Here is a 19,499-nt window from a genome sequence, read left to right as displayed (position 1 = left end):
TTAGCTTTATTTTTTTTTTAGCAGTTTGAGCTTATATTTTATTTTTTAGAAGGAAAATAGGGGAATGGATGAGGCCTAATTATTTTTTATGTAACAAAAAACTTATACTAATGCTATTTACAAAAATTTGGTCATTACTATTTCGAAATTTCTGTGATGCTATTAACTAGTTTTGTTTTTTTTTAGAAAAATTAGAAAAATAAATTAAAATTTTATGCCAACACTGACATGACATGTCACATGTTATTGTATGTAAAGGTTAAATTTTGTTATGAGGATTACAGTTCTTATAAAAAAAAAAAAAATGAAGGTAAAGAGTATTGTTTGTAGATATATTTTGTTTACTTTGAATCTTTTTAAATTTTCTTGTCACACTATAATTTTTGTTTGTGCATGTTTATTGTTTTGCATATATGCTTTTTTGATAAGCATGTGTATATGGTAATATGCGCTTTATAGTTGCTTTATCAATGTGTTTTTATAATGATGTAAAGTGTTTTTTTAATGTTTGTGAATGTGTTAATATGTGTTATATAATTGTTTAATAAATGTGTTTAAATATGTTTATATAAGGTTAAATATATATACTGTGTTTATAGTTTGTACATATGTTTATATTATGTTGTTTCCATGTTTCTAAAGTGCTGTGACGTGGTAAATGTGTAGAGCAAGATTTGTCAACCTTGCCAGCCAAGTGATGAACTTATAGCAGAGGGTTACACGGCAGTGTTTAGTGTCAAACTGTTACTGCTTTAGGTCTAGGTGTTTTCAACCTTTATTATAAACTATTCTGAAAATACATAATAATGTATTTTAATAACATTTTGCATAATGTTGTTACATATGTTCTGTTATATATGAATGTTATGTTACTTAAGTTATGTTATATGCATATTATATTAACTTATGGTGTGTGCTATTGTTGTGTGTAGTTGTTATGATGTTGTTTTTCATTGTTATCTTTTGAGTTAATAGACATTTGGCTTACCTTCACATTGGTGTCTATTGTTAAAAAATGAAAAATAGGTAATTTCATTATTAAAAATAACTGCTTTAATCATTCACTAAAAGCCAAGGCAAATTATTTTGCCATATATACAATTTGTTTTATCTTAATTTGAGAAAAAAAATTATATAGGAAAGATCACAATCTTCAAAATTCGTTTAAGATTTTTTGTTACTACTTTTAAATAAAAGTGAAGTTTAAATGGATGATATTAGGCTAGAAGCAGATATTAGTTTAGAAAATGGAAATGTTAATAGGCAAGTTAATCGTATTATAAACTTTTAGTTTTTAACTTTCAGTTAGACAATTTTTTTCTTCACTCTTTTATGGCAAAAAACTGTTTCAGCAATATGCTGTTGATGGGTATGTTAAAATTGAAGGCTAGCACCTTGCTTTCATCAGAAATAACCAAAACAAAATGAGAAGCGAGCAGTATGATGCCTTACATAAACATGCAAACAACCTTGGAAATGATCATAATGTTAGACCAGGGCGTGCTGTAGTTTTGCCATCAACTTATGTAGGAAGTCCTAGAGCTTTAAAAGAAAACTTTGAAGACGCTGTGGCTATAATTAAAAAGTATGGTAAACCAGATCTTTTTATTACTTTCACTTGCAACCCAAAATGGCACAAGATAACTGAAAATTAATATCCAGGTCAGACAGCAAATGAAAGACCTGAGTTGGTTACTCGAGTATTTAAACTCAAATTAAATAACCTTCTCAATGACATTTTTAAGCACAAGGTATTAGGGAAAGTTGTAACACATGTTCAGGTTATTAAATTTCAAAAGCATGGTTTGCCACATGTTCATATTTTACTTCACTTTGCAAATGATGATAAGCTTGAAACAGCACATGATATCAATAATTTAATATCTGCAGAAACTCCAGATCTGATTGTTAATCGTGATCTTTATGATATTGTTAAAACTTACATGATTCACAGTCCATGTGGCATACTGAATCCAAATTTTCCCTGTATGAAAGATGAGGTGTGCAGCAAAAACTATCCTAAAGAATTTAATGCTAACACAATAGCAGTTCATTATGGTTATTCACGCTATAGACGTGATGATAATGGTTTGGTTATCAATATTAAAGGTAACAATGTAGATAACCGCTGGGCGATACCTTACAATCCATTTTTATCAAAGAAATATCAAGCTCATTAATTTTAAAGCTTACATATCTGTGAAGGCTGCTTTTTATGTATATGTATTTGTACAAATACATATACAAGGGTCATGACTGTACCAATATTTTAATAAATAAACAAATTAATCATGATGAAGTAAACACTGTTGGAACAAAAACGAGGTATAAATTATATGATTAGTATAGTTATATAAATGAAGCATTTATATCTGTACCTCAGAAGTCAGAGGTCGGTTGTCGCATTTTAGAAATTGTTCAGGAGAGAGGAAATAGTAAAATAATTAGTCTTTATTGGCTTAATCTTGATGGCTAAATTTATGAAATACTTTTTGTGTTTTATTTAATTTGTCTTAAGGCACATGAAATATAATTTTGACAAAAAAAAAAAAAGTTAAATAAAAAAAGTAAAAAGGTGTTTCTGGACAACAGACATTTTTCCTTTGAACATTGTAGGACACCAGACCTTTTATATCAACCTAACTTCGTTTCACATTGTCGTAGGACAACAGTCTTAATACCTCTGTGTAGATATTGAAAAAACTGAAAAGGTCTCATACATAACTCATTTTCTCAAAGTTTTGGTTTAGTTTATAGTTATTTTTAGTTAATTTTAGCTTCAGTTATCTTTTTTCTTACTTTAGACAACTTTATATAACTATACTAATCATATAATTTATACCTCGTTTTTGTTCCAACAGTGTTTACTTCATCATGATTAATTTGTTTAATCTTGATGGCTAAATTTATGAAATACTTTTTGTGTTTTATTTAATTTGTCTTAAGGCACATGAAATATAATTTTGACAAAAAAAAAAAAAAGTTAAATAAAAAAAGTAAAAAGTTGTTTCTGGACAACAGACATTTTTCCTTTGAACATTGTAGGACACCAGACCTTTTATATCAACCTAACTTCGTTTCACATTGTCGTAGGACAACAGCCTTAATACCTCTGTGTAGATATTGAAAAAACTGAAAAGGTCTCATACATAACTCATTTTCTCAAAGTTTTGGTTTAGTTTATAGTTATTTTTAGTTAATTTTAGCTTCAGTTATCTTTTTTCTTACTTTAGACAACTTTAAGGAGGAAATGAGGAGAATAGTTAAAAAATTATAATTAAATATTTGTATGTAAATATTATTTTATCGATTATTCTGAGGTATACTTTTTTGTTGTAACAGATTTAAAAAAAAACTTAACTGATGTTAAGTTCTTTTTTGTCTTTATGTTGTTAACTATAAGCAATGATATTGCTGATACGGAAATATATCATTGAAAATATATTATTTATAGATAAATTTGTACTTAATTATATTTTTTAAGATGAAATATCAAGTCATATTGTTATTAATTACTAATAACCCATATTACGGGTTGCTTTCTGCTAGTATTGATTAATACTGCTCAACATATTCTGTTCTACTATCTATAAATAATAAATGATAAAAAAAATGTATGAGGTCGACCATAAATTACACGACACAATTTTTGACTGTTTTTGTCAATAAACAATTTTACAACATCAACACAAATCTAAAAATTAAAAATTCGACACAAATATAAAAATTAAATTTGCGTTGATGTTGTAAAATTGTTTATGTTTACTATTAAAAATATATAAGTGCTTATTACTATTGAAAATATATTAGTGCTTCTTTACAAAGTTATTTAAATTAAACAGGCTGTAACATTTTTTAAATTGATTTAAACACGTGAATTTTGCTAAATAAAAAAATTTTAAAAGTTTTTTATAATAATTTATTTATACGCAATGTAACAGCTTGGAGATATGTTATGTTACATTGTTCTGTGTGCTTAAATTTACATTTTTCACTTTAACGTAACCGTTAAAATGTAATTTAATAATTTTAGTAAACTATTTATTAAATTATTATTTCATATTAAAAAGTAATTTAATTAACTAATTCGAATAAGTCCCCCCTTCGAGTGATTCAAATACAATTGGCTGGGAAATTGTATTACAATATAAAAGAATTTATTTAAAATTGACTTTTACAATTAGTAACAAACTGGGGCCCTAAAATCTTTCTATATATAAAGTTAACAATTCGATCAATAAATATATTAAAATAAATTAACAAATTAAAACAAAGTTGTTAAAACTGAATGTATTAAAACAGATAAAATAACTACTTTTAAATAATATTTCAAAAAAAAAAAGTTTTTAAAAAACCTTTGTTTTGATCAGGAAATTCTTCATACTTTAATTGTGAGCACGAATTAGCTCCATTTATTATGCAGTTAAAGAGACCTCCCTCAGGGTTACTTCCTTGAAAACGTGGTGCAGAAACTATTGACCTAAAAGAACTAAATACAAAAATGAATCATTAAACTAATGATTCATTTGTTTAATTTATATTTATATTTTAGAAATAAAAGTTATAAATTAAAAAACATAAATTTGTAAATTTATATTCAACATTGGATAAACAATAAGCAACTGGAGTCACTAAAAAAAGTAAGAGGACATTATAAGCCATATATATATATATATATATATATATATATATATATATATATATATATATATATATATATATATATATATATATATATATATTTATATATATATACATATATATATATCAATCAATCAATCAATCAAAATTTATTGACAGGCTCAAGGCCCAATATAATAAATATACAATGGGTAAAATAAAGTGGATTAGAATAAAACAAAGACTAACGCACTTGAATATAAACAAAACCCAAGAAAAAAAATAATAAAATAAAATAAAGATAAGAAATTAAAGTGTTATAAATATAACTCAGCTCTCCATTTAAACATCAGTGGAGACAGCAAGAACCTGTCTGAGTTAACAAAAGCTTTTATGATGAGGTTCTCACTATTCTGCAGCAGTAACAGTGAGGAGTATTATTGCTTGCAAATTACAACATTAAGTGAATGGGCACCATGTTTCACAAATAATTCACTTGCACTGTTCCATGGTGGCTTATTTAATATCAAGCGAAGTGCATTATTATATGCAACACATAGGCAATGGAATGAGTCTTTTCTCCAAAGATACCACAGCCGAAATCCTTAGATTAGGCTGCAAAAGGCATTAAATAACATGATCTTTGTTTGTATCTATGTAGAGCTGAACTTTCTACAGATGAGGTTAGCATAGATAGAGCGCACGTGTTTTAAAATATCTTTGTCATCCTGCATATCGTTTGAGATCAAGTGACTCAGATATTTATAATGACTAGTGTATGTGAGAACCATGCCAGATAATGTGAAACTAGGGCAATTTATAAGGGGCTTATAAATTTTAAAAAACATTATTTGAGACTTAATATTGTTATAAACTATATCATGTTTCACAGAATAACTGGAGCATAAATCAAGTAAGATCTGGAGACCTTTGGCTGAGGGTGCACACAGGACAATATCATCAGCATAAAGAAGATGGTTAACAAGAGAAGGAACCAAGCAACAGCCTACGGTAGTTTTATTGAGTAAAACACCAAGATCGTTAATATATATATATATTAAATAGAAGATGAGACAGTACATCTCCTTGTCACACTCCATAACTGATATTAAATGTTTTGGATAATATTCCACCCCAAAAGATCTGAGCTGTTTGACCAACATACCAGACAATAAGTAAGCGGAAAGTTACACCAGAGATAATTTTAGATTTTAGTTTCGTAAATAGTGTATCAAAGCAAACTCTATCAAAGGCTTTACTAATGTCAATAAATGCCACATGCATATTTGAGCCATGTGGTAGGTAAAAATTTAAAATATCTTTTTAAATAAGAACTGGCATAAAAGTGCTATGGTTTTTCTTAAATCCGAATTGGAATGTCACTATTCTTATCTTTAACCACAGGAGAAATGACAGAGTGTGAAGCACCAATAGGCATGTATCCATGGCAAAGCATGGAGAAAAAACATAAAGACAAAATATTAAAGTAATTTGGGCTAGCATAGAGATAATGCTCCAACTGAAGTCCAAAATGGTCAGCTGCTTTTACACAGGATATATGATTTATGATAGATTGGACTTCATCAGGAGTGACAAGATAGGCACCATCTTTAAGAAGATTACAGTGTTTAACTATAAAGTTGTCATTTATATTGCATGTTGGCTTGACTGAGTTGAACAGGGTGGAATAGTTATTATACCACATATGGCATACATTATCAGGACCTGAGGCAGAGTCAATAAAAGATGGAAGACTACGTTTATCGCTGCGAATAGAAGTCACGATAGACCAGAAACTGGTATAGTTCTTATTTGCTAAACTGTTCGCCAGCTTTTCTGCATTTATAGTATCTTCTTTTTTTTTGCAGAAACGAATGGCATATTTATATAAGGCTCTTGAATTTTTAAAAAGATTGAAGATTGGGCCAAATTATATATATATATATATATATATATATATATATATATATATATATATATATATATATATATATATATATATATATATATATAATATAATATATATAATATAATATATATAATATAATATATTTAATATATATATAATAATATAATATATATATAATATATATAAATAATAATGATAACTATAATATATATATATATATAATAATAATAATAATATATATATATAATATATATATATAATAATATAATATATATATATATATATATAAATATATATATACAATGTATATAATAATATAATACAAATAATATAATAAATATATATATATATATATATATATATATATATATATATATATATATATATATATATATATATATAATAATTTGTCAGATGGAAGATTGTTAAACAATGCAAACCATGCAACCCAGCATCAAAAGTTTGCAAACTCTCTTTGAATGAGAAGTTTCAAATTTTGACATATAAAGGAGATAACCTACTTAATACAAGGAGTGAAATAATCTCAAAGTGTAGACACAAAAATAAGTTCCTTATTTCCTCATTTAATACCGAAGATTGATCCTGGTTGGTTTACGTCACATTTAGGTCACATTATACTTTCAAAACTTTTAAAATTTTGTTTCCATGGAGTCATTAGAACTCACGCCACCATAATTCTAATTGTAATTTTAACATTTAATTTTTAATTTTGTAATATATGCCTGATAATTGCCATTAGGCATGAAACTTAAAGTTCCATAATAAAAGTTTTTTGTTTCTAATTATAAACCGCTCTGTTTTGAAATTTATATATAATCAAAATAAACTTCTAAATACTGAGACCTTTTCAACGAAAAAGAGTTCTGTATTATTTTAATAAAACACTACATCAAACGATATTTTATTTATATATATATATATATATATATATATATATATATATATATATATATATATATATATATATATATATATATATATATATATATATATATATATATATATATATATATATATAATAAACATGATAAAACATAAAGCCCTCAAAATCTCAATCAGCCAATATTAAAACCAACCTATCATAGCTTTAAAACACCATACAACAGCATAAATAAATATAGAAATAGACAACAGAAATAAATTGACATTAAGTGACTTTTTTTACTGACCTAATGACAAATGGTTTTTTAGCAAAAAAAAGAAAAAAAAAAAGAATAGCAAAAAAAATTTTGCTATCCCACCCTAAACCCTCAGCAAATAGCACCAGCACTCACTTGCATGTTCTCTCTAAATCAATCAATATATATATCGAAGTCCTCACAGCTCCCCAAACCACTCTGACATATTGCTTAGTTAAGTACGCAAAGATATTTGCGTGTGTGTGTATAAATAAATATATATATATATATATATATATATATATATATATATATGTATATATATATATATATATATATATATATATATATATATATATATGTATATATATATATATATATATATATATATATATATATATATATATATATATATATATATATATATATATATATAAATAGGCTTAGTCAGAAAGCCATGCAATTGCACGCCTTCCTGACCAACAAAATAAACCATTTTATGATTTGTTTGAACAAACATTTTTAAAACATGCATTTATTCATAGAGAGTAATATGAAATATAGAAAAAATATAAGTTTTATTAAATTATTATGAATTAAGTAATACATTCTTGCAACAAATTTTTTCATTATTTTGAGTATAGTAACTTTAATCATTTATATGTACATACACAGATATACAGTGCTGGACAATGAATTAGAAATTTTTAATTTTTGAACAAATTTACATTTTGAATAGTAAATTTATTGCAAAATAACAGCAATACTTGCACTAAAGTATGTAGGGTATATAACTACATGTACATATATGATAATTAGTTAGTATATGATAGGTGTTTATCATCAAACAGTCTTTAATATTGAGTTGATCCCCCTTGATGACCTGAGCAACGCATCTAGACATACCCCATAAATAAGACAGCAAGTTGTTTGAGACGTTCGTCATGGTGCCATACTCGTATCAAACATTCTATCAGATCACGCTTGTTAGTGAAGGGCATCTTTAAAACTACACGCTTCAGTTCGTTCCACAATCCCTCTATTGGGTTGAGGTCAGGACTGTTCCCCAGCCATTCCAAAATAACTATGCCAAGAGCATGAAGAAACGCCATCACTGATTTTGCAGTTTGGCATGGAGCGCCATTCTGCATAAATATTCCTCTCCCTTGTCCAAACCATTCCCTCATTTGTGGATTAAGTCGATCTTGGATGATGTTTCTGTATTGATCTTGTCTCATAGTACCTTCGACAATATGAAGCCGTCCTGTACCAAACACAGATATGCAACTCCACACCATAACTTTGTCAGCATGTTTCACTTTTGAAACTGTACAGGCTGGTAAATCACATTCAGTGCAACATCTATGGTTTAACATGGTTTCGATCAACAACTCGTCCGAAAACCAGACCTTAACAAACAAAACAAAAAATTCATTTAACCATTTTGCTATTCAGTTTTTATTTAACCCTAACCAATAAATATTCATACTTAATACATGTACATGTAGATAAATTAGTAAAAAGTACAGTAAGAGTAATAAAATACATCAGGAAATGTAAACGCTTAATACTTACCCTAGACCAATCTTCAGCTGTCCAATCATGATACTTCAAAGCCCATTTAATGCATTCCTTCTTCATGTTCAGAAAAAGCTTCACAGTTGGTCTCTAGGCCAAGTATCCTTGTTCCACAAGCCTCCTCCTTGTTATTCTACTACTGACGTTGATATCATAGAGTTGCTATTGCCTTGTCAGCTCGGCAGAGGATGATTTACGACTCATCTTATATAAAGATATGAGTTGACAATCATCACGAGCCGTCGTCTTCCTCATTCATTTACAGTTTTTCCTATTCGAACTCAGAATATCATCATCAAATTCAAGTCTTTGTTTAATTCTACTGACAAGCTGGTGAAATGCCTAGTTTTATTGCAATCTCCTTACTTTTGATTGAAGAACACTGGAGATAAGATTTAATTTCACATTTTTTACCAGGGGTGAGATCGAAAACTTTTCCCATTGTATCAATTAACTTACAACTATTACTATAAAACTAATCTAATTACAATAATCTAAAGAAACAATAAAACTGTATCATACATTTAGACAAATAAAGATTGAATATTATTAACCTCATACCGTTCACTCATCAAACACATTTTGTACAATACTTATATTTACAAAATTCATGAAATTATATATAATATTCAAACCGTCACTAAGTAAACAAAACATCATGTAAACAAACAAAATGGCGTGTTGAATAGATATTTATTTGAATTTCAAAACCTATACACTTGGTTTTGTCATTTTAAACATATTTAATATATTTTAGGGGGCTATTTGGTATATACTTGCTGAAATAGACAGAAATTGTACAAATTACTAATTCATTGTCCAGCACTGTATATATATATATATATATATATATATATATATATATATATATATATATATATATATATATATATATATATTTTTATACATATATATATATATTTTTATACATATATAAATATATATATATATATACACATACATATATATACATACATATATATATATATATATATATATATATATATATATATATATATATATATATATATATATATATATATATATATATATATATACATGATTAGCATCAAACTATTAATTGAGACATTTTTAAATTAAATTAAGTTTCAACTATTAATTGAGAATAATAAGCCTTCTAAATTAAAAATCATGTTTTATGCTTTTATTTTCTCTGGCTTATCTTTAATGATTTTTCATTTGTTAGGTTTGTTTCTTTTTTCATTTTATGGTTTGTTTATTTTTTATTTTATTTTTAAATTTGTTTGGTTTTCTCAGAACATTCTTTAAAACAAGCAAACTATCAATATTTGCAAAAAACCAGGGCTAAGTTGTCAAAACTAACAAATTGCATAAACATCAGGTAATTAACATTAAAACTAACAAATCGCGCCAAATTAACATAATTGTAATTACACTTACACCTTGTATTCGAATAATTATTGTCTATATATAATTTAATATATTTATGACAATAATTATTTGAATACAAAACATAAGCGCTTAATAAAGGCTTGCACTACTGGATGAAGAGTCTCATACAATTTTATGAGCCACATAAAAAAAGAAGAACTGTTCTACTAGAAGAACAATCACTGAAAGATAATAGCAGGATCTTACTTAATATCCACAATCAAAATCTAAAATCTATACTTGAGACGCATTTAAATTACTTCTCATTTTTAGATTTTGTTATGTTACATTACGTTTTATTTGATCAATAATACAAGCGCAATACTTCGAATACAGTGCAATATTTCGAGTGTTACATAAAAACATGGGAAAATAAATTTAAAAAGAAACCATAAATGATTACATAACAATTTAAATATAAAATTAGCAAATATTATATAATTTCACATTTTTGGATAATTTTTTTAAACAGAGGTCTTCTGAGTTTAGATATTTTAACACCATTGTCAAAGTTGAGAAGTATAGGAGCGTGTTTTGTTTCCTGATATGTTGAGGCATAGTTATTTTTGAGTGATTCTCTCACTTTACGTAATTTATACTCTGATGAATATTGATTTTATATCTAGAGATGGAAGTTTAACTGTATATTCATTTGCTTCTGTTTTATTTTTATTTATATTAGATAGGTTGTTTCTTTTCTGAATATAACTCTTGGCAATTGTTTTGAGTATTGATCTATTATGTCCATATTCTGCAAACATGTTTACTAAAAACTGTATAATAAAGATATTTTGAGGAACAAATGTTAATGGTGTGAGATACAAAACCTTTAAAAACACCCATAACTATTTTTAGATTAACATTTGATGTTGGTTTTATTTGTATATTAGTGATAGCAGACTTTCAGTGAATTTTAAAGTCATAGAATGAGTTACTAGTGTTGGTTACAGTTATATCCAAGAAATTTAACTTTTTTTTATTATTTTCATTTTTTGATGTATATTTTATTGCTGGATCTTGTTTATTTAATAAATCTAAAAACTTATCAAGATTTTGTATTGAGTCGAATTGAGCATGACTGTCATCTACGTATCTTCTGTAAGTTTTTGGTGAAAATTGACCAATTTTACCAATAATAACAGCTTTTGTTTCTGATTGTTGTAAAAACACCTTGGTTATTACGAACCATTAAGAACAATCTTATAGGGCTCAAATTCAGTATAGATCTTTTTTTTTTTGTGCGTAAAATATAATATTGGTTGAGGCAAAGTTTGATCATTTTATGTATATCAATAAGCGTTAGTTTTCTTTTTTTTTATTTCAAGATTATCAATGTTGTTATTTAAAATATTGATAGTTATAGGAATTGCTTTGTTAATTGCAATGGAGGGATAAAACACTATTACATCAAAAGTGACTTGAATTTAACTGGAGGATCATTCCTTGTCAAATCAACACTAAAAAAAAATTTTTGGCACCATGCCATCTCAGATTTTGATGATTTTCAGTATACAAGCTTATATTAATGAAAGAAAACTTCACTCCAAATTTTAATGTCTGACTCCTTATGGTTTCAGAGATTTTGATACTCAGTCTTAATATCTTTTTTGTTTTTTTTTCAGCGCCATCTTTTTTTTAAATTAATTACATAACACAATTAGTTTTAACTTATGAAATACTTGCTCGATAGTGTTGAATATTTGTACCTAACTATTTTTTAGGGAGAAGAACTCAAAAATGATATCTAAAACACTTTAAAATTAAAGCTTCTCTATGAAAACTCAATTTCAAAATGGTATAACAAACACTAAAAAATTAAGGCTTTTATATGAAAATTTAATTTCAAAATAATGAAATACTTTTTGTAAGTTTTTTGATGTCTCATACAAAAAATATTTATCTTGAGATGCCTGAAAGTTATAATGAAACTTTTCCTAATGTTCTATATGTAACAAATACCATATAACAAAAGAACTGCAAGGGTAATCTTTTTCAAATCAGAACTGCAAGGGTAATCTTTTATCATCATTTATTTGCATTTATAATAAATTTATTGCATTTATAAAGTTTTATAATTCTAAACCCCAAAAATATTGAAATTACAAAAATAAACCATGGAAAAAATTAAATTGTAATAAGAAAAAATAAAATAAGTCAATAAGAATTAACAATCTTTAACAGTTTCATAAAAAATTAGTTCTCTGGTTTAAAGTTTACGCAGCCTTTTTTTAATGCTTTGGTGATCAATTTCACAGATTTTGTATTGTCTTCCTGTGACAATTTTTGGAATATTAATCCTTAAGAATAAGTTTGATAATGAAACCTAGCACACACCATCTCTAGAAGGCCGACAATATGAGCTTAAACGGTAAAATGGATGCATGAATCTAACTTAAAAGTCTTTACTTTCAACAACAATATCCTCTACTAGTCCATGGGTTGTTATTATATATCAAACATACTAACACTCCAATGCTTATATTAGGCAAGTATCTCGTCACTTTGAAAATTAAAAACAAAAGAATACTCTGTTTATTCAGAAACAACTTTTGTTCCAATTCTTGTGTTACTTATTGGAATGAAATTGTGATAGCTGCGGGCGCCTGTTAATGTTTTTGCAGTTGCAAATCTTTGCTCTATTTCACTTTGAATTATCAAGGCAAAAATAAAACATTCCAGATGCAGTAAGTATATGATTTGCTGTTGCTCAATTAAAGTTAGTCTTTTTACAGTTCCACCAATACCATCACACTGTGATTTACCATGACTTATCGTAGTATACCCATATCATTTGCTTTACATTAAACTTCCTTAGATAATTTATTGAAGGAATCTTCTTGACCTAACTGATCAGGATCTTTATTTAAAGTCCTTGCAACATCTAACTTTATTATTTTTTGAACATCTAATGATTTCTTTTTACCAAGAGCAACTCTTGAGTGACTATTCACAGCATGCCTTTTGTGAGGACTTATGTTCATAGCCGTCAAAGAAGAATTGAGATTTAAGAAGTTCATTATCTTCATCTTCATAAATCTGGCTGCAAGTTGGTTCTCCTGCTCCATCAACCTTAAATGACATTAATTTCATTTTACATTATGGACATATCTTTTCTCCAGTAATTACATTAATATTAATGTTCTTCAATTTCCCAGCAATTTGTATATTAATTTCTTTACATCCTCCTAAAAACATGAGTGATAATTACTACTTCAGTGAGTATTTTACAAAATAATCTAGTATGTTTAATTACAATAAAGTTTAAAAAAAGCTCCATGATTAAGTAATAAAAACTTTCCTTCTTTTTCTATTGTGTGAATTAAATGGATCACAGCAATTATGTGGATTGTAGAGTAATGTTTAAGTAAACATATTCATGGAAGCAAACTATTGCAATTTCATCACTTTCAATGTCAGAACGACTAATTATGAAGTCTTTATCTACATAATTGAGGCTTGAAATTTTCTTGATATCATTGGATTTCACATGTTTGTTTGTGACAATTTTCTTTATTTATTAATCAAATTGATCATCTTTTTTTATTATAAATATTTACATATTATTTTTAAGTTCTGTAAAAAATAGTTTAAAAATAACTATTTAAAGATTCGTAAATAGAAAATCCTTTATTAAACATGAAGATTGTATAAATTAAAGATCTTTAATGTGAAATGCAAACAAGTTTATATATTAGAATTGTCCATGAGATTCTAAAATTAAAAAAAAAAAATGCACACAAAAAATGTATTTTTTTTTTTTCATTATTAAAAAACAATTTTTCTTAATTTTTTTATAAAACTTTCAATGCAAATAAATCAGATTCAAAAAAGAAAATCCTTAAAGTTTTTTTGTAATAAGGAGTTAGTTATAGATAGCACCAAAGGAAAATTTTACTGAATAATATCTTTTACATTAAGACTTCTTTTTGATATTTCTATATATAAGAGTAGATAGTTCAATAGATTAAAATAACACAAAGTTTTAAAATTATTGAATAATTATATATTTTAACACATTTAATTGGGGAGAACAAACATTTTTCCAATATTCTGTTTTAACAAATACTCTAATGCTTCAGTTTATTTAAATATAATTTATTTTATAATAAAGGTTATTTTATTTAAAATTAATTTTTTTTTACATCACAAAAGTAAAAAAAAATTATGTTAGTTTAATCAGGTAAAATGTAATTTTTTTAGAAATGTCAAGAGCGATAGCCTTAACCTCTCCACTTCTATCTAATGCACAATAAAACCTATTGGTTAATACTATTAACAAATCAGCTGTAGAACGAGAAGGTCAAAATCTATATTGATGACCAGAAAGTAAGTTATTAGATTCAAGATGAGAGATTAAGTGTTTGTTAATTAAAGACTCAAAAACTTTGCTTATGATAATAAGAAGGCTAATGGGACGGTAGTTCGACGAGTCACCAGAATTGTCAAAAATAGAGGTAAGAGATGCCACTGTGCAGCAGGCTGAAAAACAAGACTCTAATAAGCACTTAATAAATAGCTTTGAAAGTATAGACAACAGCTACGAAGACGCTTCTCCAAGACTATAACAGGTATATTATCCGAATCACAAGCTATTGAAGAGTTTAAACAGGAAATTACTTAGATACAAAAGTTGGAGTAATATGAATGTCAAGCAATGGATCAACCTGTTTGTCGGCTATATAAAGTACAATGCAACTAGTGGAATCAAGAGATGATATTGATGAAAAGTTCTTAGCAAACAACTCAGCTTTTTCTTTAGATGAGGTGACAAAATCTGAAACATACAAGAGAAAAAAAAAAAATATATATATATATATATATATATATATATATATATATATACACACGCATATATATATATATACACACACACACACACACACACACACACACACACACACACACACACACACACACACACACACACACATATATATATATATACACATATACATATATATATATATATATATATATATATATATATATATATATATATATATATATATATATATATATACACACACATATATATATATACACACACACATATATATACACCCACACATATATATATATATATATATATATATATATATATATATATATATATATATATATATATATATATATATATATATATATATACAGCTATGCTCAAATGTATGGAGCACCTATTTGTTTAAATATATTTGTGTTTAAAAAATGAGATATACATGATGAATTTTTTTTTAAATGGTATTTTATTTGTTTTTTACGTTTAAGCATTAGTAAATCATTTAATGCATGTTGAATTTGCTTGTCTGGGCATGATTAGACTTGTCTTAACTTGTCTACATACTCACTTAGTATAAATTCTGTCGAATTAAGATATTCATTTCATTCTTATCTTAAACGTAACTATTGTCAGCCGCTCATTATCTATTGTTTAAAAGTAGTGATTTTTTTTATCGTTCTTTATTTATTTTCATTATGAGTAAAACACGCGAACTTTCTGTGAGTGAAAGAAGCCAAATTGTGATACTCCATAAACAAGGACATTCCCAAGTGGAAATTTCAAAAATTATGAAATGCTCAAGGAAAGCAGTGCAAAATGCTATAAATAGATTTAGTGAAACTGGTTCATACAAAAATAGACCAAAAACGGGAAGAAAACGTATACTTTCTCCTAGAAACCATCGTTTCCTCAACAGGATTTCACTTCGAAATCGGACCAAATCTTCTAAAGACTTGGTTAGCGATCTGTGGGAGCACAGAAAAATTCAAATTTCTGCTCCAAGTGTTAGAAGATACTTAAAAGAAGGTAATTTACATGGAAGAAGGGCTCGCCGAAAACCATTGCTGACTGAGCACCATAAGAAACTTCGTTTAGAATGGGCTAAACAGCACCAAAATTGGTCATCAGAAGATTGGGCCAAAATTATTTGGTCAGACGAATCAAATATAGAGGTAAGGCATCATTATGACTTACGGTGTAACCAAAAAATAAAAATAAAATATCATTTCGAAATTATTCCTTTAAGTACCTGAAATTTTACATGTTGAAATTTATAATATCAAATTTGTATTCCTTTACTTTTTTGACCTAGATTTTCGGGCAACCTGGAGGCACCTTTGTAAGACGACGACCAGGCGAAGCATTTGAGCCGGAATGTATCATCCCTACAGTCAAATTTGGCGGTGGTGGCACAATGATCTGGGGTTGCATGGCCTCCAGTGGCGTAGGTGAAATATTTTTATGTGAGGGTAGGATGAATGCAGAGCGCTACATTACCATGCTAAATGAAGTTTTGGAGCCATCAATATTGAAATTATTTGACGAAGATGTCCCTCAATATTATTTTCAACAAGATAACGCTCCTTGCCACAAAGCAAAAAAAAGTTTGGACTGGTTTTCAACAAATGAAGTTCCCCTCATTATGTGGCCCCCCCAGTCTCCAGATTTGTCACCCATAGAAAATTTGTGGTCTATTTTGAAGAGGAAGTTGTCAATTTACAGATGTAAATCCAAAGAAGAATTCAAAGCGAAAATTCTGGATGAATGGGAAAAAATACCAGCGAATGTATGTAAGGATCTTGTGGACAGCATGCCCAAAAGACTACGTGCGGTGATCAAGGCAAAGGGAGGTGCTACAAAATATTAATTATATTAAATAATATTGTTGAATTGAAATAATTTGTATCAAATAAACACATTCACATTTACTATTTGTTCATTACTTTTGAATTTTAAATAAAATATAGGGGTGCTCCATACATTTGAGCATAGCTGTATATATATATATATATATATATATATATATATATATATATATATATATATATATATATATATATATATATATATATATATATATATATATATATATATATATATATATATATATATATATATATATATATATATATATATAGTGGGCTTGAAGAGTATGCAAGTTAAAAAATGATTTTTTTTTGAAAACCAATTACACCACATTTAATTACTTTGACTTTTGTTTAACATGTATTTATGTTTCCTTGTTGACTAAAAGCCAAAGCCATTAAATTAACTGTGAATGAAACGTTTTTTAAAGTACCACAAAAACACAAACTTAACACACGTGTCATTACATCCTTCAAAAGTCAGAGTTTGTAATGCAAAAGATATAACTTCGAAAAGCAAACTAAATAATTTTCCAGCTACCAGTTCAACTGCATCAGAAAAAAGTGGTTCAGATTTAGATTTGTAAGACAATTACAAACCAGTGGAAATTAAAAAATCAAGAAAGAGAGTATATAATAGAACCAATTTAGCATCAAATTTTGAGATAACTTAATAATTATTTAATTTAATTTTGTGATCTTTTGTGATAATTTTGTGATCTTTAAATAAAATAAATCAGAATCTGTAAAAAGTTATATAAAAAAGGTATTGAAATAGAAACTCCAAGTCAGACAGGAATATGGAGATCAACTATAGGGCAAGGGGAAAGAAAGAAGAAAATTATTACTAAAATAGTACTAGAAGAACATTTCTGCCTGCATTTTGATGGAAAGAAAATAAACCAGACTGAATACCTAGTTATGATACATAAAATGAAAATAATAAAATCAATTTAGGAATTGTTAAATGTGAAAATAGAAAATCCCATAATATTTTTGAAGCTTTAAAAAAATTGCTAAATGATTTCAATGCATGGAAATGTATTACAATGATTCTGTGTGACACAACAGCAGTAAACACAGGAAAATTAAATGGTATAGTTGTAAAAAAACAAAATGAAATAGAAACCTGAGGCCTTACTAGACCACAATATTTAGGATGTCTGCATCATATACTGGATCTTATTTTAAAACATGTTTTGTAAATTCTAAATCAATAACTCCTGACATATATCTATCTATATATATATATATATATATATATATATATATATATATATATATATATATATATATATATATATATATATATATATATATATACACATATATATATATATATAAATATATATATTTATATATATATATATATATGTATATATATATATATGTATACATATATATATACATATATATATATATATATATATATATATATATATATATATATATATATATATATATATATATATATATATATATATATATATACATAAATATAACTTTATTTTTGATAAAACAAATACATAATAGGATAATAGTTGTATATTTATAGTAGGAATTTAATAATACCTTGCTGTATTGTGTAATAATACTTGATACCCAAAATATGATGATTCTGAGTTAGAAAACATGTATGCACCATATTTTACATCAAGATTGAAACAGTCACCAAGACAAATGAGGGTATTTAATAATACAAGTATCCTAATCATCACTATGTACAGCTAAAAAAAACATTTAAGAGCCTAATCATTTTAGTTTATATTTTTATACACTTAAAAAAATACGTAATATGAAATCGAAAAGAAAATAGAGCAATATATTAATTTAACCTTATGTTAAACTTTAATGTAACTTTTCAAAACTATATAAACCTCGTAGAAGTAAAAAAGAAAAAAATTCATTAAAATAAATCATTAGAAAAACAAACAAAAAAATATTAGAAAAAGCGATTTTAAATGACTTTTAACAAAGTCTGAAATACATTGACATAGCTGTTGATTAAAGGATGGTTTAAAAGATTTTTATAATTTTAATTAAACGCTTAAAACTAAAAACACAGGTAAATAAGCATTTTCTCACACAGATAGTATCTGGTAATATTACCATTTATAATATATTAAACCTTAATAAACCAATTACCAGATAATACTTGGTAAAAGGTGTGAGGGAATGCTCGGAATGCACTTGCGAAT

The 19,499-nt window shown here is 26.4% G+C and overlaps 1 protein-coding gene across 1 annotated transcript in view; it reads right to left on the bottom strand.

The window, feature by feature from the left end:
• Positions 1 to 19,051, bottom strand: part of LOC100206667 (integrin alpha-8) — a 97,650-nt gene extending 78,599 nt beyond the window's left edge. The window contains exons 1-2 of the mRNA XM_065810570.1: positions 18,874 to 19,051; positions 4,356 to 4,489 (exon numbers count right to left, since the gene is read on the bottom strand). Coding sequence (XP_065666642.1) covers positions 4,356 to 4,489; positions 18,874 to 19,016 — 277 coding nt within the window. The 5' untranslated portion in view covers positions 19,017 to 19,051. The remainder of the gene's footprint in view (positions 1 to 4,355; positions 4,490 to 18,873) is intronic.
• Positions 19,052 to 19,499: the final 448 nt, after the last annotated feature.

Source organism: Hydra vulgaris, chromosome 11 (assembly GCF_038396675.1).
Source record: "Hydra vulgaris chromosome 11, alternate assembly HydraT2T_AEP".
NCBI classification, from domain to species: domain Eukaryota; kingdom Metazoa; phylum Cnidaria; class Hydrozoa; order Anthoathecata; family Hydridae; genus Hydra; species Hydra vulgaris.
This window is presented reverse-complemented; position numbering and strand designations above follow the sequence as displayed.